The sequence below is a fragment of the Callorhinus ursinus genome, unplaced genomic scaffold (assembly GCF_003265705.2).
Source record: "Callorhinus ursinus isolate GAN/ISIS: 27379988/994484 unplaced genomic scaffold, GSC_fseal_2.0 scaffold14, whole genome shotgun sequence".
In the NCBI taxonomy this organism is placed as follows: domain Eukaryota; kingdom Metazoa; phylum Chordata; class Mammalia; order Carnivora; family Otariidae; genus Callorhinus; species Callorhinus ursinus.
Genome location: NW_027397076.1, coordinates 306,558 through 333,006, shown reverse-complemented (window position 1 = coordinate 333,006; position 26,449 = coordinate 306,558). Strand labels below are relative to the sequence as shown.

At 39.4% G+C, this 26,449-nt stretch overlaps 1 protein-coding gene across 14 annotated transcripts in view; it reads right to left on the bottom strand.

Annotated features, from left to right (window-relative positions):
- Positions 1-26,449, bottom strand: part of RBFOX2 (RNA binding fox-1 homolog 2) — a 281,421-nt gene that overhangs the window by 8,304 nt on the left and 246,668 nt on the right. For 6 of the 14 annotated variants that reach the window (XM_073900304.1, XM_073900302.1, XM_073900301.1 and 3 more), the window contains 6 exons: positions 19,794-19,886; positions 16,970-17,030; positions 13,371-13,424; positions 13,157-13,249; positions 11,924-12,068; positions 8,159-8,198 (listed from right to left, as the gene is read on the bottom strand). In XM_073900304.1, coding sequence (XP_073756405.1) covers positions 8,159-8,198; positions 11,924-12,068; positions 13,157-13,249; positions 13,371-13,424; positions 16,970-17,030; positions 19,794-19,886 — 486 coding nt within the window. Of the gene's footprint in view, positions 1-5,163; positions 5,207-8,158; positions 8,199-11,923; positions 12,069-13,156; positions 13,250-13,370; positions 13,425-16,969; positions 17,031-19,793; positions 19,887-26,449 lie in introns of all 14 variants that reach the window. The other 8 variants (XM_025882118.2, XM_025882117.2, XM_073900306.1 and 5 more) reach the window with 5 other exon arrangements.

Sequence of the window (26,449 nt, the reverse complement as noted above, 5' to 3'; positions counted from 1 at the left end):
ACTTGGCCCTTCAGAGCAAAAACCTGCCAGTTCTGATCTACATTTCAGACTCAGACAAATCACATTACAAACGGCCCAGGACCCTGAGGTGGGACTCACCTAGGTGAGGAAGCCCTCCCTCCATGCCCCGGGCATTTAACTGCATTTATTCTCCTCTCCCAAAAGATTCGGAGATTCTTCCACTCCAATCTCGTAGCAGGCTCTGGAGCTCTTCTGCCAATGGGCCCAATATCCTCTCAGTCCTGGAGACTTTAAGACTCCCACATCCTGTTTCCTCCCCTCAGTTTAGAGGAACCAAATACCCCAAAGGTTTTCACTGTCAGGGTGAACCGTAAGTACTTCCCATTAAGTATTTCGAAGATAAACACAACAGTTAAGTGCCACATGAGACAGGCTATTTTAAAAAGTGGCAAGCCCTATGTTTTCCTCTTCTTTAACCTTCAAGAATTCATCTATTTCACCTAAACCTAATTCAGGAGTGAATTTTTATTACTATCTTCTCCCTATCAGATATAACTATGTTCAGCTGGTGCACTTAGGCACCATTTCATTTATTCTTTCTCCAAGTGAACACACTGCATTATGGAGGAGCATTTACTCCTGCTCTCTAAATGTATGCTGCTTGAAGCCATCCAAAGCAGCTTCAAATGTACACTGAAAGTATCCCTGATTGAATTTCAATAGTCATGCATTATTCCTCTTTGTTCTTCAAGTGAATCACTCAGAAAAGCAAACATTTCTTTCTTAATTACAAATTCTTCCACAGGTATCTATATACATCAGAAGATTCTAATTAATATTACCCAACACTGACAATGAAATGGTAGAGGACAGAAACACAACAGGAAGCACCCTCGGGGCTGTAGTGTGATCAACACGTTTGCTCTGACATCCAGCCAGGTCTACAGGAACGGGCAGGCCAGGCTGGTCTGGGCAAAGCTACACACCCCAGGCTGCATCATATACCCTGCCGTACCTGCATCTGTGCTGTATCTACCTACACATACACGCGTTATAAACTAAAGGGTCTCTTTACCTTACTCCTTTTTAGGAAAAACATCTGTTAAAGCAACAGGTTAATCTTTATAGTTGAAATTTTCAGCTTTAAATGAACCTTTAAAGGCTCAATTTTTCATTATAACTAGATGATTCCATTAAGTTTAGAACTGAAGTTTGCTGGTGTGAAGTTTATAGCAGGGCTGATTTTAGTAAAACTTCTTTGTAAACAAGGATAATGTGGTAAACAAGCAGTATGTGGTTTGTCTCCTTAGCATTCCTTCAAACACCAAAATAATCTTTAAAAATTTAAAAAAGTCAAGGTAATAAAAGCAGTTAAAGCCCACTTTATGTTTACCTGAGCAAAACATTTACAAACTGAAGTTCTATGCCACAGGGCAGAGTATACATTCCCATTAAGGGATTCTGAGGCTCAAAAGTCCTGACCTCTCAGAAAGTCTCAGTAAAGTCGGAGATACTGGGGATTCTATCAAATCATAGCTTTGAACAGTAGTGCACTAATGCTGTAAAAAGAGGTTCTGAATGAGGTTACTGATAGGACCACTTCCCCTCCCCTTCCTCAGCCTGTAAGAAGCCATCAGAACTGCAATGGTTTTGGGGTAATGTTATTGTTAACCAAAACAATTCAAAATAGATCAGACTGTGGGAAAGAAGTTTCCTTCCAAACCAGAAGGAGACGAGGAGACTATCTGTAGTAGTTTCCTTCTATTATAAGTGGACTCAGACTTTGGAGTTTGAATTTGATGAGGTTCTTTGCTATTTAAATTCAGGAAAACGGGACAGGGATACAAATATTTTGTTGCCAACAAAAGGCATGAGAAGAATATCAGCATTAAGAAAAACTACACTGATTTTTTTTAAGCTGATAATATTTCAGTGACTACTCTCCTCATTACAATGGTGCTACAGAGAGGCCCTTTAAGGTGGTGGTGGTGGGGTTATGTTCAGGATGGACAGATAATATTCCAATAAACTAGTGTGGTCATTCATCGGTGACTATCCCCAAATTAGAAAAGTTAAATTGTATATCATGGATTTACTTCTCTCAGATGGAGTCTTACCCAAGCATTTCTGCTGCTGCTTCAAACAAAATATATCAAAAACTGTAAGACAAAGAAAATTCAGATGTATTTATTCATCTACTCCGATTTCGGAGTGCATCAAGCTTCCAGGCCGAGAAATTGTTTTCTCAACTATCACCTCAACTAGCAAGTCTGAAATCTTTTCTAGAACATGAGAACAAAGTGCAGTTTGAAACACCAAGGTTTTCATTACTGTTTCTTAAGTTTTTCAAAAAGAACAAGGGTGGGGAAGGCAGTAGGAGAGACAGGGTTCAGGCGTGGGGGGGGGGTAATGGCGCCACACTGATTAATCACATTAAAAACTAAGCATGCCAACATCTGGAGCTAAAACGACCAGCAAAGTCACCGCGTTCAGACTCGTACTGGCTAACTCTATCTATCCCAGCATTCTCTTGGGACAGCGGTTTGCCCTAGGCTCTACCGCAAGCTCGGTGAAGTACACAGCCTCAATTACTAGAGCGTGCAGCCACAACAACCCTGCTATTACGGAAACAGTCAGTCACCACTTGAGTTAACATTCCAGACCCTAACAACTGGCCCTCCCCAGACCAAGGAAATAGTCAAGGTCACCCCCCCTCGCCCTGGCCCACACCACAATGTTAATAATTATAACAAGCAGTAACCCATCTGTTATATCAGAGAAGGGAACAGAGACTCCACTGAGAGATTTAGAGTGAGATGTTAACGTGTCTTCAGCTGACTGCACAAACAAACAAACAAAAAAAAAAGAGGAGAAATAATTCATTTGGAGATATGAAGTCATGAAATAGCTGATGTGTATTGCTTTTAACCATGCACTGATGCAAAACTGAAGCAACCATTAAGAATAAAAATTAAAAAGGACATATGTATTTACACACAATCAGACCTGTTGGATCTGAAGCAGTTTGCAGACTCTATCTGTGTGTGATTTGAAATAAAACAAAAAATGGGGATTAGCATGGCCACAGCACACCCTAGTGTAGGAGGGCACACACGGACTGCTTTTTGGAACTCTGATGGCTGGACACATTTGGCATGGTTGAGCCTGGTCCAAATACACGCGTGCTCCTTTAAAAGGATTACTTTCTTATTCCTTTGTAACTCACTGTGAATGCCTCCGGAGTGTCCCCAACAGGGGCAGCCCAACACTCCATCATCACTCCCCTACGCACCCTTCCTGACCCTGCTAGTGAGGTTTAGTCTTGACCCACGGAGTGAGCTTGGGCGCTGGCCTTCGGGCAGCACCCATCCATTCTGACCCAGGGTTCTTCGGACGTAGTTCCCGGGCTTAAGCGGTCTATCTTTTCACATATCCATGACACATCCCTGCCTTCAACTTCCAGCTCTTTCCCAGGAAAGCGTGGTTACCTTTAAGATCCTTTTGTTGTTCAAGTCTCAGCTGTCCAGGATCCATCAACACCTGCTAGGGATTCTCTACTCCATTCTGAATCGATTTTATCATTTAATTAACTTTATAATGTTGCCACACTGACCACAGGACTTTTCTAAAATAGTTCTGTTTTAACCAGAACAAGATGGAAGGGCTCTACATATCCACCTCTCCCGTATCTGACCTTTATATGCATTCTCTATTAGCATGATCTCACATGGGTAGACGCTCCCCTTGTCTTGATTTTAACCTAGCCATTAATTTTATTATATTTTTGTTTCAGATTTACATTAAAACAGGACTTTGGTGAGCATGTGATGTCAAGACACCTTCTTTCTACCTGGAAGACAGTTACATTATGTGACACCGAGAAGAGTGTGTATTTCAAGACCAGCAGACAAAATGAGAGCTTGTTCCCTGCACGTGGTGTACAGATTTATAGAGCGAGGGGAGTAGGGGTGGGGTGGGTGGGTGGAGAGAAAGGCAGATGTGGTGCTTAACATCACTACAGGGAGCAGGATCCAGCCCAAGGAGCTTGGGTTGAATGTTGTGCCTCTGGGCATCACTTTATTTGTCTCTGCCCAGTTCTAACCCCTCCCTTCTCTCACTTCCTTCCCACTCCAGCCGAGAGCCATCGCCCTAGATGGACCCTGCAGGAGCGGCTCTTAGGAGACCGTTCTTCTGTGGCAATATGGCACCCCTGATTAAATGTGAGTTAATACAGACGTGAATACCAACACTTGTAATAATGAGGATATTGTTACTATTTTTGACAGTCACCTATCTACTTTGAAAAGTAGATATGAAAAGGTCTTAAGGAGAAGTATTTACATATTATTTTATTATTATTCAAAATTGGGGCGAGGGGAAGAAACGGTCATGATCAACTTATCTTCCACTTACGACTTCAATGGTAGATGAGAGATGATCTTTAATGAATCAAACCTCTCAAACACTCCACTATTTCACTTCTCCCCAAATTAGTTCATTTCTCAAATCTCGCTGGGTAGGCACAAAAAGAAACTAGCTGAACTGTGACAGGCTGTCTGCTGTCCTTCCCCTGAGCATCCAGCTATCAGCAAACTGAACAGTGCATTATTATCCAAATGAACTCACTGACCTTGTTTCAAGGAGAAAGGCAAAGAGGGCAAGGGCAATGCATATTTCAAGTTTTAGAGTCCCAGTGGATCTAGATTTTTAGGCAACTTCAAACTTAGGTAACAGCACGGCCCACTCACTACTACGGTCTTACTGGGGGGACCCAATCGGGAATTCAGGAGTCCTGTCCGCACAGACTCGACTTCCTCCCTTTCCTCATTTCTTTCCTGGTGGAGAGAAGATGTCTCCACCTGCTAAGATCTCCAAGTATAAAAGCCCAGTTTGAACGCCATGGAGAAATGTGATTGACAAACTGAGAGAGGCGGCCGTGATGGGACAGTGCACAGCACCCGCCTGGTGTGGACAGCGGCAATGGGACGCGAGCACTTAATTTTGGAGGAGGTGACATCACGCATAGAACTTGACTGCACGCTGCTGAGGTAGCAGGGCTCAGATCACACGCTCACAAGTCTCGGTTGTCCAAAAAAGCCTCTGTTCCCATCTCTAACGTGGAGCTGGAATGGTTAGTATAATTCAATTTTTTCACTGCAATCCACAATCTGATTGATTGGCAGGTCACACTGGCACTCCTACCTGAGGTATTTTAGCGCTAATGATTGGTTCCTGTAAGACTATTCTATAACAGAACACAGGAAGAGCAGTTCAAAAAACACAGCTGTGGAAGGAAAACAATCATACAAAAAGCCCGCTAAGGGGCCCACCAGCCTTTTCTTTCCTTTGGATGCAAGCATGCTTTTCACAGGGTAAGAATTAGGAGCAGTTTGTTATCCCTTTAAAAAGTGAATTAGGGTGAGCCATGCCTTTTCTACTGGTCAAGAAAAAGAGGGGTGGGGAGGGCACACGATCTGTCCGCTACACTCAAGGCTTCTCACTGTGGTCTCTCTACAGACTGTGGGCACAACTGCTCGGTCAGTGCCCCAGAGAGGCAAGAGCCACCAAAGAAACAGAAAAGAAGAAAATGGCTAGCAGCAATTACGGACTAACAACAGAACAGGCAAAGAGATTAAAAAAAAAAAAAATCTCCACAATTAACAGCCTACATTAGTATAACTTAAGATAAAACGGGCAGCTTAAACTTTTTCCTCATGATGTTCCTTCAAGCTCTGGTTTGGTGCACTTCGTGTAATGGACGAACCCTCCACTCGTCCTACTGCTCATCTGTATTTCTGAGGAAACAAGGACTCCGTGTATATGGACAGATTTCCACAGGCGGGAAAATATACAGAGAGAAGGAGAACAAACTCAAGGAAACACAGAGGGGTGTGTGTTTGTGTGTGTGTTTAAAAGAAGATGTGTGTGTGTGTGTGTGTGTGTGTGTGTGTGTGTGTGTTTAAAAGAAGCATCCCTTGCTCCCTCACATCTGGAAGTGGGAATATTAAGTTCTCTAAGCTGTAGTTACATGAGCCTTCACTCAACAGCTACACCTCATTATGTAGTGGGGTCAGATATTGCAAAAGCACTGGTGACCAACTTTTCCCTTTAAGTGACTGCTTTAAGATAGGAACTAAGAAATGATAACATTATGATTAATTCTTTTTGTTAAGAAAACTGATCAAACAAGTATTTCAGCAAGGTCTCTAAATTATTTCTACTTAGCTTCATAAGGTGATCCAGTTAGTAGATTAAAAAAATTTTTTTTCAAGAGTATTTTCTCAGTTAAGTACAGAAAAATCATCTCTCTCTTAATAAAATCACACATTGTGAACTAAGGAAATAAGAGAACTGTAAGCAAATATTTGGTTGGTTCACTTAAACAAGGTGGAAGTAGGCAAATCTTAATAAGGTAGAAGTAAGCCATACTTAAAAAAAAAATCCCCAAATAAGATATTAGAGAGAGAGAAGAAAAAAAAAACACCTTTAAGAAATAATTCCAGTGGAAAGGCATGCTCTAATAAATCAAATTTCAGGAAAACAATTTAAATAACATAAAGATGAGTTTCATGAAAATATGGATACTAATGTGTATGGGAGAATGTACATGCTAAGATCATATGCAAATACATATATTTAGAAAAGTGTCATTTGGTATAAAAGCAGGAATATTCCCCCAACCCTCAAGTTTCACTGTGAGCACCGGAAAAAAAGGTACCTTTCATTACCTCTTGAAAACCATCTGAGGAAAGATGTGGATTTTAATTAAAGCACTGCAAGAGGTAATGAAATAGGGATTGAGTTTTGTGCTTGGCTATGTAAATAACTGATGTAATCTGGGTAAGTCACAATCTAAGAAATGTATATAATGAAGTGAGAGGGTTGGACCAATTCATGGCTAAGATTCCTTTCAGCATTTGTTAAACTAAGGCAAACTTCGGAAGTCTACTCTAAATAGGACAGGTGCGTCCAGGCACCTACAGTATCCCAAGAAGACTGCTTTAACCTATCTTTACCTCCTGCAACACACAGAACCTCTAAGTACATTCTGAAAGTACATTAAAGTTTTCTGACTGCCAGAGAATCTCTGGCAGAAATCTGTGGAAACAGTTCACTGCAAAGGCATATCCTTATCGATTTGGGGAGGTAAGGATGGAGAAAGCATTTCTGGACAATTCTAACCTTTGCCCAAGGAGTAATTTCATGCTGACAAGTTTTTCTTAAGAAATTTCTTAATGATTTGGATGGTTAGACTAAGCTTGCATTCAGAAACAGATCATCTGGAGAGGTCTTAATAAAAGATTTCAAAGCTCAAAAACTTTTGGATTCTTTGTCAGTTAGATCACTTTGTCCACATTTTAAATAATATGTGACAAACCAATCACGATATAACAAGACAGTTTCAATAATGGATAATAATAATGACGTTAACATGGCTGAGAAAAATCAACAGATCCTATATGATAGTCAAACGTTTGTAAGAAGAGTCTAGGTTTCTAGTTATGCCACTCATTTCCCTCTAAACGGCTCTTAAGAAAAGAGACCCACCAGTTGTGGACCTTTTTGATAAAGCAGGGCCGGAAGCACTGAGTGCCTGGTTTCTTCTCTTTATCCCCACTCTTCACTGGCATCAGCTCCTTCCTCCCCTTTCACAGGGTAATGCTCTCTCAAAAGTATATAAAATAGGAAAACACATAGTTCAGAAAGCTTACTGCCATCTTAAATCAAAGCTCCAATGATCTAAAGAGGGATATGAAATGAGAAGAAAAGCGGAGAAGAGAGTTGGTATAAGCTAATGTTAACTATCCTGTTATTTATGTATGCACATGACACGACAGTAATAAAAGACTTTAAACCTGCTGATCATCTCGCAAATAAATCACTGATACACAGAACATCTGTGGGTATAGGGAAGGGAAAAGAATATGTCCAGTAGACTGACTCTAGCAATGTTCAGGAAACCCAAAGGCTTAGTTTTTGCACCCAGGGGCAAGCGCAGTGGCAGAGAAGCATGCTTGCATTCTTAAATATATAAATATATATATATATATATCCACAAGGAAAAAGAAAATAAAAATTAAACAAATTATATGTAAAACAAAACAAAACAAAAAACCAAACCAAACCAAAGAAACAGAAAAAAAAAGGCTGGCTTGTCAGGGAATGGGGTCGAGAAGGCCCCAGTGTGTGTACTTACATAGAGGTCAGCACCGTAAAATCCGTCCTGGTAAACCACACTGCAGAAAATCCACACAAAAACAAAAACAAAAAAACAAAAGAACAGAAACACATTCCGGTTATTGAGGACGGCAGCATGCACATGCGCTCTACACAGGCAGGTGATGTATGAATACATAACGGGGGCTGGGGGCCGCAGCGCGTGAGAGGACCGTGCAGGTGCACACGCACGTTATACAGCTCCAGGGCATGCGAGGAGGGGGAGGAGTGCAAAACTGGAATGGACACCTGGATACTTGGTCATTACAGGAAGATTACAACAATAAAAAGCATTCCCAGAGGGCCTAATAGAACTATCGGAAATCTGCTGGATGAGAAACATCAAGTTTTCATACTTGGGTTTTTTTGTTTTTTTTTAAAAGCTTGCCCTAGGAGGAAATTTTTCTTTAAAGAGTTTCAAAATGACTGCATGTGTATGCGGTGGGGGGAGAGGCACGGAAAGAGGTATCTAACGTGAAAAATAAACGAACCCAAAGAATTCCATCAGGGCAGGACCTGTATGTAGAGTATGTTTCAAAATTATGTTTAGTATTTTGTTTTCAGTTTCCTAGAAGTATGTACATTTTTTTTTCTGATATCCATACATCACCTGCTTTTTTACCCTGCACATTAGACATGCGATAAGATTTGGCTGATCACACAAGCATGCAGAGTATTATTATTCAGCATTTTAAGAACCAATGCAACACCTCAGAAAAACAAGTCAATCAATTCTGACCAAAGTAAACAGAGAAATGTAATTAAAAAAAAAAACACAACCAAAAATACCCACAATGCATTGCTTTCACAAGCAGAGATAATGAGCTAAAGGTTAAGGTGATTGGTCCAAGGTCCAAGAATTGAAAGGTGCAGTGGGGATCCCAGATAGTAACAATATAATCCAGAGCGGGAAGGAGGAACTGGAAGATTTTAAGGGTTCTTTTTTGACCATAAACATATTCCTGGAACTCTGAAAAACAGAATTGATAACTGACGTTCTGGGCATGACTAAGGATCATCCTGTTTTATTTAAAAGGATAAAACTGGGAAAGTAGCTGATTAGGAATAGAAGGGTTTATTTTCCTGTTTAGAAAAATAAATTTGTATCAAACAAAATACATGGATTTTTTTTTTTTTTTTAAATCCTGGGCAACACTAAACTATTATAATCATAGATTTCAAACCTTTTGAGGTATTTCTGTGCATACAGACTTCCCCCAAAACATTACTTTGGGACCAAAAGACATGAAACAGCAGTAGAGATACAAGATAAGACTTTCTTCTTCACATTTGTTAAATCAAGATTTGGATATTTTAAATGAGAAGATGTTTATTGTTTATTCAACTAAGCAAGCTGGAAATTTTCACCACTATCTTCTCTGTTATAATAAGCTAGTGAGGTCTTTAAATCATATTTTTTTACTTGAAAATGAAATAATTTATTTTTTGCAGGTAGCTGGAAAGTTTCTGAATTCTATTTACAATGGTATTTTGTTGGGTTTACAGGATAGTACGGTCACACTTTGCAATGCCCCAAATATGCTGCGCCTTTGTATTACACAACAGGCAGATTGAATTCATCTGTGATGCTCATTTAGCTACTATGTTCTATCCATTTTCATACTTTCCAACTGCAGTTAGAGATTGATATTAGAAAGTAATCTGCCTCTCAACTGCATTTTAGTAAAAAAGACACTTGTTCATAAGGAGAAGGCTGACCGAATGGAAAGCACTGAAGCCAAGTGGTGATTAATTAACCCTCAACTATTTCAGTAGGGGACACAGGCAAAGATGACAAACATCTCTTCGACAGAGAAGAGTGGTGGCATTAAAAACACGAATTAAGTTTACCCTAAGTTGCATCACTCACTGGGAATATTCACCTAAATTCTAGAAGAATTCTAATATTCCCTGTATCAAATGCCACAAGGAAGCTAGAACATAATGATTAATGATGAAATTAGTTTACTAAGCTGAAAAGCAATTTTAGGCCATTCCCCATATAATACTGGACTTATTCCTTGCCATCTTCCTTGTAAACCGGTGGTTTAGTTAATAAAAAAGAAAACATGGGAAATCAGTGTTCAATGTAATGCACAGAGATTGGTATGATTAGACATAAAGATAAAAATATCTTTGAGCGAACACAATCCTGACACAGACTTGGCAGAGAATGGGTTCTCAAGTTTGGCCAATATACTGAAATGAGCTACATCGAATAGGAACGAATCCAACCGTTTTTATAAAGTAACTCAGGAAGATTACAAAATAAAAAAGTCCCATGTTTCTGGTAAGTGGTATCGCTTTGCCAGCATGACGGTAAACTCTCTTGGATTGAAATGGAAGGCGCTTCATGAACAATTTTCCTGGTGTGCAGAACTTCCAAAAGGTTTGTTTTTATATTTTACTTGAGTATTTCTTGATGAAATAATACTGCATCTTTATTCACTTCTTTAAAGAGATGTCAGAGGTTGAAGGTCAAAGGTCAAGTTGAGAGAAGAAAGAATAAAATTAAAAGCAAGTAATGGCAGAAGATGGAGATGATGGAATGCATGGGATTTAAACATCTATAAACTGCAAACAAAAGTTTATTTCTAAAGCAGTTACCTTCCGGCAGCTTTTGGAGCCTGTCCAGTTCAACATGCATACTTGTCTAATAAAAATGCTTTAATTCTGTGCAACGGAGGACCTCTAATGGCATGTCCATTTGGTCTATGAATGAATGCTAAGTTAGTATACCTCAAAGCCAATTCTGCTGTCAGAAAAGGACCTACAGAGGAGGCTCTTTCCCTTTGGGTTTTAACTAAGTAGCAGTGAACAGGCTCCTCTGCCACTGCATTTCTTTCTCTGAGAGAATATGGAAAAAACCCTGTCATTGGCAGAGAAAAGATGCAGAACACAAATGTCGCCTCTTTGAAGAAAGAAAGTCCTTAGTACAGCTAACTTATTGAAGTCCACTCTTCATAAAAAGATACATTTTAGGCTAACACTGAAAAACAACAAAAAACAAAACCTGCCACCTTCACTCCTCCCCCGTTCAAACAGCAAAGGATTGATTTGTTGCTATGGAATCATTCCACTGCGTGAGACACCCTCCATACAAAAATCAAAGGGTGAGGGATGCTCAGCTACATTAGTTGTTTTACCATCATTCAGAAGCCAACTGTAGTTTAATTCTTCCTACTTCTCCCTTTCTCCCTGGATTCAATTGGACTTGGTTCATCTTTGAATTAACCTCTTTTAATCCGTTTCCTACAAAGAAAGCAAATCCATTGTGGGTAGCTAGCTCTGCTGCTCACCACCCAGGCAGTGAAACCAAAAGGGAGGGCGATGTGGTAGCCTCAGCCCCAACACAGGGTGGTGATAAGGGGGTGAGCACAGCAGATGCGGTCTTGGACTACAGTCTTGAGCTCCTATTTTGGTTCTCTGCAGTAGTGTTAATCCATATTCGTGCGATGCTGAGTGAACTCCATGCCAACACACTGCTAGTCAACACAAGACCGTTCTGGCTGCTGTCTTAAGCCACTACCACGAGGGCTTAAGGTGGCCAAAATGAAGATTTATATAACGAATCGATATTGTGTTACATTCTGATGATGGTCTATTTTGGTTCTTGCCATCTAATCCATTAATTTACAAATATTCATAGAATCTCTACGATGTGGCACGGCAACGTTCCAGAAGTTGTGAGAGGGCCATGGTATTCTTTTCCGTCCAGCTGCTTATTTTGGAATCTCGTGCTTACCCTGGATAGGCGGGAATGGCTGTTGGAGGTACCGCTCGGACCGCACCGTATACCGTCCGCCCTCTGCCCCTCAGATGGGCTCCTCTGAAAGCGGCCGCCGTGGTGGCTGCAGTCGGGTAAGGGAAGCCAGGAACTAAAGGGAGACCCAAAATATGACAGAAATGTCAACTTGCATTCAACAGCAGGGGGTACAATCCCAACTTGCTTTGAACCAATTCCAGGAAAGGTGGAAAGATATGTACCCCACCTTTTCTGAGAAAAAAATGGAGAGACCCAATATGCAAGGCTAACGATGCACGCTCTGTTCATCACCCATCTTGAGTGAGGTTACTCTGCTCCTTCTCAATTCTGGCATTTACAACGCACGCTTGGTGAGAAACAGGTCAAGAAGCTCTGAGAACTACTGCCATAATAAGAGATGAGACTTCATTTCTGCGGGCAGTTTACATGGATTGATATAAACTCTTTAGCTGGCCAATTATTAGTCTTGTTTTCCCATGTTACTATGCAATATAATAATTATTCTTCGTAAGAACAGTCTTTTGTGTTTGTACATGGTGCCAATCTCCAAGGCACACAATAATCTTTAGACATTTCATTAGTCCACTTTATTCTTTTATCTAAAATGTTTTAATCCAGAAATGTAAGGGGAGAGGGAAACGACTTCTCCCCTGTAATCTTGTGGCCTTTAGGGAGGCAGGCAGTTTCTAAAGGTCTATTTTAAGTGTGCTATCCTTTGGAAAGCACACAGAAACATTTATTTCGTGTTCACTGAACTCTTTTTAATTATACCTTTTGCTGGAGCAAAATGGCTCAGGTCAGAATGACTTTAGAGGTATCAACAGAGTGGAGAATAATCATTAATACTGGACGTACTTCTAAATGATACTCTACTAGAGGGCCCAGAGCTGACTTGCAGAGAACATAATATATTCCACAAGTACCAATTCTTTGGTTTTCTTTAATATCAAGTGCAGACTAAAATGTTCTACACATGTCCTCACCCCCCTCGACCTTTTCCAACTATTTATGCTTCGTGGCAATCTTAATATCTGGTCAGAAAGATTCTAACACAGGTTAAGCAGGACAGGGCACTGTGACAGCATTTAACTCTCTCGAGAAGGCCTCCTCTTCAGTTACATATTATACTCGAGGAAGAAAAAAAAGACTAGCACACATCACTGTTTACTCACAACAGTCAAAATCCACGCCAGGCCGACATAGGCTACTTACTGATTAAAGGAATGTAAGTGTTAATACCCCCTCTTCCTGATAGGGGCACTGCTGCATCATTGCCTAGGGACACGTCTGCTTGAAAGCTGGATGCTGATTGCATTTAAAAAAAAATTAAAAAAATGCAAAAAGATTACAAAGAATAGTAAATTGAACAACAACAGATGTGTTACAGTTAACGTGCTCACAAATGGAAAAATTAACGAAATACTACCTGCATATAACTCAGGGCCATATACAGCTCCAACTACGGGGCTTAATTTCCAACCTGAAATGGGAAGAGAGGACAGTGAACATTTAAGATTACGTGAGGAACATGGGGAAAAGGGGTGATGAGGGCATGTGCAAGCTGGCTCCAGATACCCCTGGGCTTATCTCCACCCATCACCATCTTCTCTGTAAATGCCAGCTGGGAGGTTTGGGGGCGGGGCAGGCATTTCCACAGCTGAGCATCTTTAAGCAGGAGGAGCACAGTGAGGGGAGGATAATGAGGAGCTGGACAGGGGTAAGTATGGGCGAAAACTGGAGGGAGAGAAAAACTGGGAGGGAAGTAGGAAGACGGAGAAGGAATGAGAGAAGGACAAAGAAATATCAGAAATATAAATAAACCCTGGGCTCTGGCATGGTCTCTCTCATAGAACTGCTCAGAATGTATTATTTTTAGAAAAAGGAGAAAGGCAGAATATGTCATTCTACACCACACTGTGATGCATTTTCTTATACATTATCTTCACACTATTCGCTACTCTCGCTGCTTTATAAAGGTATCCTCTGAATTCAAGTTTGAGCTGATCTTTGGCTCTGTGTTCAATCATACCATGCTGATGCAAATCTGGGTAAGCCAAAATCCCCTTTCTTTGGGATTTACCATTGGAATTTGGTTGATTAACCTCAGGCAGGTGAACAAGAAGAGACACGCAGTAATAAAATTCAAGGTACATCCCCAACTTCATGCATGTCTTGGGATTTTACTGGTAATGCACATACTTAACCAGTCGTTTTAGCTGAAGGATACTAGACTGCTGCTGAACATCAGCCTAAGCATTTATAAACTTTAAGTATTCCCAGACATTAGGTTTGATGTCAACTTTATTTCTTCATTCCCCCTTTTTATATTTATAGGAATGTAGCAGGAGTTACAAAAGAAAAATGTACTACTGCCCACTGATAGTTAAGGAGAATTCCAGATGAAAACTTTAATCAATAGACATTTATAAGAATTTTACACATAAGTAAGCAAACATGCTCCATTATTTTTCTGAAAGAATGGAGACAGTATTCAAGAGAAAACTCATTCATTCTGAACCAATCCAATCCCCCATTCATTATTTATTGTGCTCATAGATGGTGAGCACATTATTTTACATAGAAGTTGAGCAAATATCTCGGTTCAAATCCTACTGGAGTTGTAAGAACACAATGTTCTGCAATGTCAGACAAATCAAGTGATTCTAACCAACGTAAACTAAACTGCTGGCTGAGAATTCACCAGAAGGAACCTAGCACACTCTTCTCAGAAGCTTTAACCACAAGCAGCTATAGGTCTGTAAAGTTTGGCTCTGTTAGGCTTGAATATTAATTTAGAATAATATTCAAAAAATGACTTTTTTCCTTCCTGCCAATGGCATTATTCCTTAAGTATTCCCTTATGTAATAATATACATTTTAATAATGGTATATAATGGTATGCTGTCACTAATACTTGGAATGGGGGTGCCTGGGTGGCTCGGTTGTTAAGCATCTGCCTTCAGCTCAGGTCATGATCCCAGAGTCCTGGGATGGAGCCCTGTGTCGGGCTCTCTGCTCAGCAGGAAGCCTGCTTCTCCCTCTTCCCTTGCTTGTGTTCCTGCTCTCGCTTGCTCTCTGTCAAATAAATAAGATCTTAAAAAAAAAAAATACTTGGAATATGTTTAGTTTTGTACAATTTACAATGTATTTTGACCTTTACAAAACCCAAAGGGAGAATTAAGAAAGGTACCACAGCTGGGGCAAGTAAATACTGTACTTCTCTGGGCTTAATTTCCTAAATAATAAGCTAAGAGGGCTGGGTTTTGATGACTTCCACAGTGCCTTCAGGTGCTAAAATTCTGTGACTGCCAATTAATAGAGACAAAAACAGAATCAGGTTAAAAAAATTGGCCCAGGGGTGCCTGGGTGGCTCAGTTGGTTAAGTGACTGCCTTGGGCTCGGGTCACGATCTCCGAGTCCTGGGATCGAGCCCTGCATCAGGCTACCTGCTTGGCGGGAGGCCTGCTTCTCCCTCTCCCTGGCCCCGTCTCTCTGTCAAACAAACAAACAAATAAATAAAATCTTAAAAAAAAAAAATTGGCCCAATGACACAGAGCAAAATGAAGAATCAAATCTAGAAGTAGAATTTCTGTCTTCTAAATTCCAGTCAGTGACTCTTTCTACGACACCATTCTCCCTGGATCTAAAGGAAATTTGACATACTTTGCTTCTCCTTCCTATTTTGTTTACATTGGGGTTATTATCAAAATTGCAAACTTTTTTTTTAAAGATTTTACTTATTTGTCAGAGAGCAAGCGAGCACAGGCAGGGAGAGCAACAGGAAGCGGGAGAAGCACGCTCCCCACTGAGCAAGGAGCCGGATGTGGGACTCCCAGGGCCCTGGGATCATGACCCAAGCCGAAGGCACACGCTCAACCAACTGAGCCACTCAGGCATCCCAGAAAGTTGTTTTTGTGATGGTAGTGTAACAAAACAAAACAAAACAAAACAAAACAAACAAGAGGTAAAGGGGGAGGTGGTGGTATCACATGATATACCATTGATAAAATGGGTAGGGAAAATGTAAATTATGCTAATAAATGCAAATTATGCTGATTTATACCATCTGTTTGAAAAGGTGGCCTAAATGTATCTACTGAAGACATCACGGAATATACTGAGATACTTATATTTGAGTTAAGACATTACCTGCACAATCATACTCTAGCAGTAGATTCAAACTTTTAAAAGGCAGCAGCAAACATCCCATTCGATTCTAGATAAAATTTCATGCAGAACGCTAAAATGTATGACAGAGAAGGAGTTGCTGCAGGCCTTAAGACCCAGCCTGTGGGTTTCCTCCCCACCCCTCCCCCTAAGGCCCTGTAGAGCACAGCTGGCAAGACCACTGTTGCACTGCAGGTTCAAAGTCAGGTCTATCAATCAGATGACATGGGTCTAGACTAAACTGACAAATGATGTACAGGTTCTGCTTTTGTTAGGCAAAATATTCACAAGGTTTCTTTCTTAATGAGAAACATGTATGAAACCCACTCTATAACATGTAGTCCTGGGACAGAAGATGGAAAACACATGCACGCATGCGCACCATGGCTGTTCTCTCTAGGGCATACTTTTAACAGGAGAGCAGGGGTCAAGAATTATTCCACTCAAGCTCAGATGCGGGTAGGGATCAGCAGTAAAAGTGAACATTGGTGGGCACGTATTACGGACAAGCCTATCATATCACAAAGAACAGTAGCAGCTAAAAATGAGGGTGCCTTAGTGGGACCCCACTGGGTTAACAGGTAACCTCAAATGACGTGTTTACACTCTGTGTATGATGAACTTTACTGAGGTCATTACAGCTTAGTAACTGAAAAACTAAGCTTAATTCTAAGAAACAAGTTAGCTGTAAAAAGACAAAACTGTAAAAATACTCTCCTAGTAAAGAAAATAGTTCAATGTAAATGAAACAAACTGCCATAGGACTGAAATCAAGAGATTCTTTGATGATTACCCAAAGTTCACATATTAATACAAGAATAAATGACACCCTTCTGAGGATGATCTGTCATCTCTTACCATTTGCATATGGTGTGACCATCTTCTTATTGGTCATTACACGCGCTGTAGCATTATTCACCTAAAAACATAAAGGAAACAGAAGGGGCAGGGAGAAAGTAGACCATATTAGGGAACATGAAGTTGCTCATCCGGTAACACAGCACTCAGTTTAATAAAATGTAAATTTCAGAGAACATTGATTTTAAATAATTAATATAGCAATATAAAATATTAATATATAGTATTTTAATTAAAGTGTTTATAAAATGAGGCTAACAAGAGTAAAATGCAGTTTCTTGGTCTCCAAATGGAAAACGTGGGCTAAAGGTATCAAAAGGAAAGATACATTTGCAAGTTCTTTGGTGATCTCTTAAACAGAGAAGTCTCTGCATTATGGAAAATATGGGAAAAAGTAAATTGGGAACAACTCTGCGCATGAACTTTGAAGTTCATTGATAAAACAGAGGCTTGCCATATGGGTCAGGGAATAGGTTTACAGTAAGATAAGAAAATAAATCTATGGATTTCACCTGTTCTAATGTTCATCATTTTTGATGACTGTGTAAGATTTTACTGTTTGAGGAGTTAAAAAAATATCAAAACTTAGAATCCCATGTTGACCATCTTCAGGACCGGGCTGTATTTTCTAGAGTATGTGGTCTATCCACTTAAGACTAATGTTTTCAGAAGGCCTTTACATGAGGCACTTAATGGAAAAAATAAAGCTTCGGTTTCTTTTGTTTTATGGTTCTCTCCACCCTCATTACAGAAGTGCAGAATTTAGAGCATTCTCAGTGCTAGGGTAAGCAGATGTTACAAAGATGGTGCTGATGACAAAAAGATGAATGGAGCCTCAAAGCCAGAAGACTGCAGCCCAGGGTCAGAACCAGCCTAAAGCTCTTGCAAGGAGGGTGCAGCATCACCATAGAACCTGGCTGTATATCGTGTGGTCAAGTCAGAGAACAGGCCAGCTTTTAAAAGAATTATAAAACACACCAAATATAAATGTCTTATTTTGCCTCTGGGGATTTACATTAAAGTTAAATTTGTATGGTTATAAATCTGTGTTATGGAAAGACCAATTTTAGGTGGAACTGGAACCAAAAAATGTCTTAATAGGTCTTTTAGGATTGGCAGAGGAGAAATCTTCCTTTGTGAGGAAAAGAAACTCCATTTACTCTAGTTCGACCCACCAAATAATAGAAACATTTCACATTTAAAAAGAAAGAATGGGATACAACAATGATGAGACTGAGAGCATGCAGTTAACACACACACACACAAATAAAAGAAAGAAAAAACAATCGGTTTTGGAAAGAGGGGAGAGAGTGAAGAGCGAGGTTCTCACAGACAAGGATTAGAATGGGGTCAGAGCTTACACTAGCCACTAGAGCAGAATGCACCCAAGCGCTAAAAGGAAAATGGCCAGAACCAGTCAGAAACCACCAGTCAGCAAGAGACCAATTGCCGCAGGAAACAGAGAAAGGGTAGGAGAGACAGAGGGAAAAGAATGGGGACAGAACTTGGGGAAAGAGAGCAAGAAGGCAGGGGAAAGAAGAGAGGAAGTCAGGAGGGGTGCTGCGGGCAAGGAAAGAACAGTCAGAGCTACAGAGGTCTGGGGAAGGGGAAGGAAGCAGGGGCAGGAAGTGCATTACTAAAACCGGCCAAACTTGGAGCTCAGTAACTCTGAGTAAGATGTGCAAGGGGAAAAAAAATCACCATGATGTCAGTAATCAAACAGCTCAGACTGCTACAAACAATATGTACATCCAAAGTCCAGGCGGCATTACTCAAGAGCATTGAAAATAAAAGGGGGAAAGGAAAAGGAAGAGGAACAAGTCAAATCACATTTTGTAGTGTTAATGTGAGATGGCAGATGGACTTTTTCTTTCTTATTTAATTGTTTTGTAATTAACAATTGAAAAAGCTTCTTCTCTAGCGCTTTGTTTCACTTACCGCCAACGGGCACCATCGCCAGCATTGTGTATAGTTACCATGGAAAGAGTGAGTCAAGTGAAGGGCCCTAAATGCTAAACCATCGGAAAGGGAGGGAAAAAGCAAAATATGCAGACATCTTACTCAAAATGGTGGCTTTTATAGTTCATACTTTTAAAAACTGGGAAAGGGGAAAGGAGCCAGTTAACCTTCACTGCGTTCTTCAAAAGGGTTGGCGAACACCACGTGGCTGCCGTGAACACAGTCACAGCACATTTGCCAGGCAGCCGTCAAACCCTTGGTCTGAGGATTTTATCCATTAACTGGAGAAATTCTTGATATTAAATATACTTAAAAACTCCACGAGTTGTGGGTTCTTTCTTCCCTCCCCACCATCTCAGCAGGCTTGTACTCCTTGCTTATCACACGCACATGGAGGCGAACTGGCCGCCCGAGAGAGAGAGGATATTGGCTGGCTCCTTGATTAATTACAGGACACAATGTCACAAATTGGATAGTTTTTAGACATTTATAAAGTTAGTTTTATTTTGGCCTGATCACAGGTATTCATATGGAGTCTCGCAAACTGAAGCAAAGGAAAAAAATCAAAAGAGCAGAAGGATGAACATTTTGGAGGAAAAAAGTAAATAAGAAACATATATACATGTACACGCACACGAGTAAATCAAAATGAAACCCCCCCAGCAACCAAAAAATGGGGAAAGGAGGACAGAAGTGTTACTTTTACACATTTTAGTGCAAGAAGGTGAATGACACAGACACACACACATATGCGTGTGTGCACACACACACACAAGACAGGGCTCCAAATGTGAAATAAGTGAGGGAATACACAAAAAGAGAAATAAAAATATAAACCAGAAATTGAATTATTGAAGACATGCACCTCGATTTTACGGCCCTCTACCACGGTGCCGTGTAATTTCTCCCTGGCCCTGTCTGCATCAGCACTATTCTCGAAAGTTACGAACCCGAATCCCTGCATGCAGCGGGAGAAGGGGGGAAAACATGCACATCGTTATATTGAAATATTGATCTCTTGGTAAACAGAGAAAAAATATCACAGTATGAAACTGACATCAGCATCGACTCAGCAATACTCTCTCAAAGTCATATTTTTGGTCCATGCATATTTGGTAAAGGGAAATTAAATCCAATAACAGAATACAGAACTGTAGTAGTAGTAATAATAATAACAATAATAGCAACAACAATAATAATGATAATGTAATTAACAACAAGAACAATAATAAAATAAAACATAAAGCATGTGAGGCCAGACCAAAATTAAAGTACAGAGCTACTCGGGTCAAACTCTTCCACCAAGAATCTGAACATTTCTTTTAGATGTTCTTTCTCTTTCAATTCATGCTGTTAATTTACATGTCCCTTTATGTAATGCTAAAAATACTTAATTAAATCCATCATTCCCCAGTAACTTCCACATGAAGCCTTCCCTTTAGGAGTAATCACTGTATAATGGGGTTTTTAGGAGATACAATTTTAGCTCCACTCTGCCTGTTTGCTTGTATCACCATAATTCTTCTGGGAACAGAATAATTTAAAACATAGCCTCGATCTACAATTCTCTAGGTACTGGGTGCAGAAGAAGAAGAGCACCATGTTCATCTAAGCTAATGAAAATATCACTAAGTAGTGGCCAATTATGCCTTTTCTTCAATGAATTTTAAACCAGACTGGCACTCAGAGCAAAAATAGGTTCAGCTGAATTCCAGAAAATAGCTTATCCAAATGTGCCTAGATTACACATTTGTTGAAGCCTACATCTGCTACTAAATGTATTAGTAATTTTCCATGTAAAGGGAAAGAAGGAATAATCAAAAGGCAGTGCGAATGAGATGGGTTAGTGACATCAGTTGTATACTGTTCAACAGGAAAAGAACACCATAAAACAGCGATGCAGTGCTCCTCTGAGTTAGAATTAATTTATTTGTGCACTGTACACAAATAAGTTGTATGGAGCTTCAATTCACTAAGTGGATAAAGCAGGAACCAGGGAGTTAACCCACTTACTCCTATATTCACATTTATCTGAAAAGACTGTCTTGGTCACAATCATACCATCAATGCCAAAAGCAGCAGGATTTACTATATATTTACATGACTATTTCATCAAGCATTGTATCAGTTTCATCCTAGGTGCTTTGTCTTTCTCTTTCTACTTTGCAACTGTAACATTTTCTCAAGCTATTTACAAGTGTAGAGTAGTAAATTCTTAGGATTTTCTGGGAAAGACCTATTTCTCAATAGCTGCATTGTCCCTCTAGCATTCTTTGAACATTCCACTGTAGGATAACCTGGAACCCTTTGTTATTTTTATTGAAGTTCTGCTCTGCTGCCTTCCATGAGTCCTTCCATATATATATAAAACATGTTCTTAACTGAGATGGTCAATAGTGTGCATTGCTCAATAAGATTTTAGAAAAGCAATTCCATCATTTTGAAGGATCTTATTACCTTGCATTCTACAACCATGCATTCTCCATTCTACAACCATGACTATATGGTTGAGTGGCGATCCATGGAGGATCCCAATGGATTATCTCTACCTGTAATCTGGGTATCACCACAAATACCTTAGAAAGTGCAATGCTAAGCTGACAGAAAATTCTTAATGTATGCTGCGCTGCTTGAGGTGGACTACTACAGGTAATTTTAGTTAATATTTTCTTTAAAAATATATGTTGAAAATATCAAACATTTTCAGAAACAAATTTTGATACCAACATGTTACAGACACATCGACAACTTGAGGTATATGATCTCAAGTTACTAATTAATGACATCGTTTGTTTGTCATCTACACTAGCCATCTGCTGAAGACAGTAAACCAGCTCTCCAATCCTGGAGAATCCTCCAATAGAAAAGTTAAATGAACCTTTCAGGAAAGGTCACAGGTAGAAATGAGTTTTTATATCACACTGTAGAAGTATTATAAACTGTATTTCAGCTGATTCTCACAGCCTCATACTTATATGCCTTGGGTTAAATTAATAAACAGTAAGTTAGTAGCTGGATAACAGATGATGTGGAGACTAATACCAGAGGTTTTTAGTACTGGCATTAGGACTATCTAGATCTACACACCCATACACTCACATACTTGTTTGTCTTTTAAATACAACCATGGGGTACAGAAAGGATAAATCTGTTATTTTCACTTTTAAGACGAAGAAAGTAAATCAAACTGAGGTTAAACACCCAAGCACCAACAAGGCCTTCTTCCTTCCAGGTGGCTTCTTTCTACAGCTAATGGTGAGAAAATTAGAAATTAAGCTTTGAAACCTAAGTTCAGTATTCTATTAACTAAACTGCATTCATCCTAAAATCCTTCTAGTTTTCTTTTTCAAATCTAATTGCTAAATGTGTTCTGTGAGCCTCCGCTCTGTAATGGGCTGACAAGGGCATCTGTGACGTAGTAACTGCAGCCAAAAGAATTCAGGGTGGTATCATAAGCACTGACATTTTACAGCCAGCAGAAGTGCTTGTATTCCAAAGGAAATGCTAATCAAGACACCAAAGATACAAAATGAAGCAATCTTCACCTAGGGTAAAGGATGAAGAAGGTCTTGCTGATACTTTGGGACTTCCTGATGAGACAGAAGTAAGGAGATTTCCTTCTTTCCTTTGAAGATAAATAGACTTCGTGGCAGGCCGGATAACGGCCCCCCAAAGTTGTCCACATACTAAACCCTGGAACCTGTGAATGTTACTACCTTACCTGGCAAAAGAGATTTTGCAGACGTGATTAAATTAATGATCTTGAGATAGGGAGATTATCCTGGATTATCCAGGTGAGCCCAATGTAATCACAAGGCTGCTTATAAGTTAAAGAGGGAAACGGGAGAGTCCAAATCAAAGTGCACCAGCCTGAGAAAGACTGAACTGGCCATTTTTGGCTTTGAAGATGGAAGGGGGCTATAGGTCAAAGAATGTGGGCCGCCTCTAGACGCTGGAAAAGGCAAGGACGGGATTATCCCTTAGAGCCATCTGAAAGAATGCAGCCCTGAAACACTTTGGTTTTAGCTTGGTGAGACCCATTTTGGACTTCTGACCTCCAGAACTGTATGATAATAAATCTGTATTTTTGAGCCACCAACTTGGAAGATAATTTGTTCAGAAACAATAGGAAATTAACATATATCTCTCAGAAGTCTGTGATTAGAAAGGTGAGAAGTCTAGCCAGCATTTTTAGACTATTGTTCTTTAATACTTTCCTCTTGTGTTGAAACTTTAGCTTTTCCATCAACTTAACTACAATTTGGTTTCAAGAATATTAACTCAAGGGTGCCTGGGTGGCTCATTTGGTTAAGCTACTGCCTTTGGCTCAGGTCATGATCCGTGGTCCTGGGATCGAGTCCCACATCGGGCTCCCCCTGCTCTGTGGGGAGCCTGCTTCTCCCTCTCCCTGCCACTCCCCCTGCTTGTGCTCTATGTCAAATAAATAAAATTAAAAAAAAAAAGATTAATTAAAACTTGAAAAAAAGTTTAATGTACCATTCCTTCAATAAAATTTAGCATTTCTGAAAATGTGCCAGGAACTGAGCTGAGGATATTCAGATTATCCAGGCTTAAAAAGTTACTAGCAGGAAAATAATGCTTACATGAAATTATGTTTTTAATGTCCCTTCATTCTTGGAAATCTAATTCGCATTAAGTTTGGTCATTTGGATCTCTTGCTTTGAAAAGAAAAATTTAATAAAGTTATGTCTAAACTTAACACTTTTTCCTTAGAAGAGCTCCCCCCAAAATGATTACATAATATATCAGTCAGGAAAACAAAATAACCAGTTGGAAGAGCTACAAAGTCAAAGACTGAATCTCAAATTCTTAAGAAGAGTAAACATTTCAGGTATTTAAGAAGATAAAAAAGAGATAAAAAAGTAAACTTTTCTTTTTTAATAAAAAAAACCCGATGTTGATATGTTTGTCTATACCAGTGCTGTCTGACAGAAATAAAACACAAGCCACATATATAATTTTAAACATTCTACTAGCCACATTAAAAAAGTAAAAATATATTAAAGTAATTTCAATAATGTATTTTATTTAAAATAAAATATATGCAACATACTATCATTTCAACATGGCATCAATATAAAAAACATTAATGAGATATTCCTTTTTTCTGCTAAGTCTTTGAAATCATGTGTATTTTATACTGAAAGCACATCTGAATTTAGACTTGCCACATTTCAAGTGCTCAACGCTGACACTGTATTGGACAATGCAGGTCTCTATGCTTTATACTATAACCTACAGCTCTCAGTTCCCAAACTCCTCTGTGTTACCAGCGTTCCCTTAGTGATTTACCCCTATCTTAGCTGCCTTGTGAAAACTGAGGAATGGTGTGTCTATTGGGATTATGGTTGTGGTCAAAATTTCTACTGAGTGTGACAAACATTTTATCACCTGTCTTGACATTCATTTATCATCAAGGGCCTATAGGAACCGAATAACTGCCATCTTTTTAGTCTGGCCTCAGACTGCAATAAATAACAAGCAATAGGATGAACATTGTAAAAATATTCTTAAATTTGTATAATCTTTGAGTTTTTCCATCTCAGAAGAATGAGAAAGAAAATTTACCATGTAACTTTTAAGGGAGAAATCAAAAGCAGATGTTCTCCTGGGTATGGCCGGAACATAGAAATTAAAAAATAAAGAAAAGAAAAAGAAAACTAAAACCCATAAGATGATAACAAAGAAAATAAACTAAGCCCTTTGGAAACACATGCCCTGTTAATTCAGTTTTAAGTATAATGAAAAACATTTCAACTCAGCATTACCTATCAAATTTTACTGAAAAGCAAAGGCCTAGTTAGTGCAATTTCAAAGACAGCCTTTTGACAATATTTTGAAAGAAATAAATAATTTCCCTTTGCATGAAATCAAAATCCAGGGAAACAGGCAAGAAATTATAGCACATTACTTGTGTCTGAGGATGGGATTAGAGGCTTTATTTTCCCTAACTCCAGCCTAAACTGAAGTCTAACCCAAATTCAGATCCCCATCATTCCAGATATACACCTGTGAGAAGTAATGAGAACACGTGAGCTAAAAACTTGCTAGAAATCTCAATAATGGTTGCTGCGATCTGGTCTGTGGTCCTTTAGCGAACTTAACAGTTGGCACTGTTTGAAGATGTGAAGAGCTCCTACACATTCAGTATTTATGATACATGTCCCTTCGAGCAACAACCACACCAGAAGTAGGTTGACAAAGCTTTATGGAAAATATAAACATTAGAATGTGTACATCTTTACTTAATAAGATAATTATATGTGATAATTATCACAAACAAATTGTTATGGGGCTGGGTGATAGTGTACAGAATGGTGGAAAGTCTGAATAAGTCAGTCAGAGAAAGACATACTGTATGATTTCACTCATATGTGGAATTTAAGGAATAAAACAGATGAGCAAAAGGGAAAAAGAAAGAGAGAGAGGGGCAAATAAAAAAACAGAGACTTAACTACAGAGAACAAACTGATGGTTACCAGAGGGGAGGTGGGTGGGGGATGGGTGAAACAGGTGATGGGGGTTCAGGAGTGTACTTGTGATGAGCACCAGGTGATATATGGAGTGTTGAATCACTATATGGTACACCTGAAACTAATACTACACTGCACATTAACCAATTGGAATTTAAGTAAAACTTAAAATTTTGAAAAGCAATGAGTTCTCAGTCACTAAAAGTATCTAGCAGAGAATGCAAAGTCAAGTTGAACTAGGTAACCATTATTTAGAGTTCTGTTTAAGATTCTATGTGAGAAAAAAGACTGGAAGGAAATACAGGAGATTATTAGTGAATATGTTCTTTTAATCAACTATTTGGTCTGGACATTAAAAATAACGTTTTTCTTTTTTAAAGATTTTATTTATTTATTTATTTATTTGAGAGAGAGAGAATGAGAGAGATAGAGAGCATGAGAGGGAAGAGGGTCAGAGGGAGAAGCAGACTCCCTGCCGAGCAGGGAGCCCGATGTGGGACTCGATCCCGGGACTCCAGGATCATGACCTGAGCCGAAGGCAGTCGCTTAACCAACTGAGCCACCCAGGCGCCCCAAAAAAATCACGTTTTTCTAATTGTTTTGAAAAGGGTGCTTTTTAAAAGTTGTTATTCACAGAATCTATAAGGAGGGGGCAATACAATTTATCATTCAAACTGGAGTACCTTGAGGGAGGAAGGGGACACCAATAATCATGCTAAGACAATGGCTACAGACTGGGACTATTTTGGATAAACCAGGACATATGGTCACTCTGCCAATATATTATCTTTCTATTGTTTATAGTAATACTTTGTTGTGACTGGTGATATCTGGGGAATCAATAAAGTTATACATAAAAATATAATCATTTCTAGATTCTATTTGAGTATATTACTTCCATTTCTTGGCAGGGGTAGCATTTTTCATCATACGTCCTAATTGAACATTTTCAAAAGGATAGTCTACCTTTGTTTTAGTTAATCATAGAAAATTAAATGACTGACTTTATGCTTTTACAAAGGAGTAT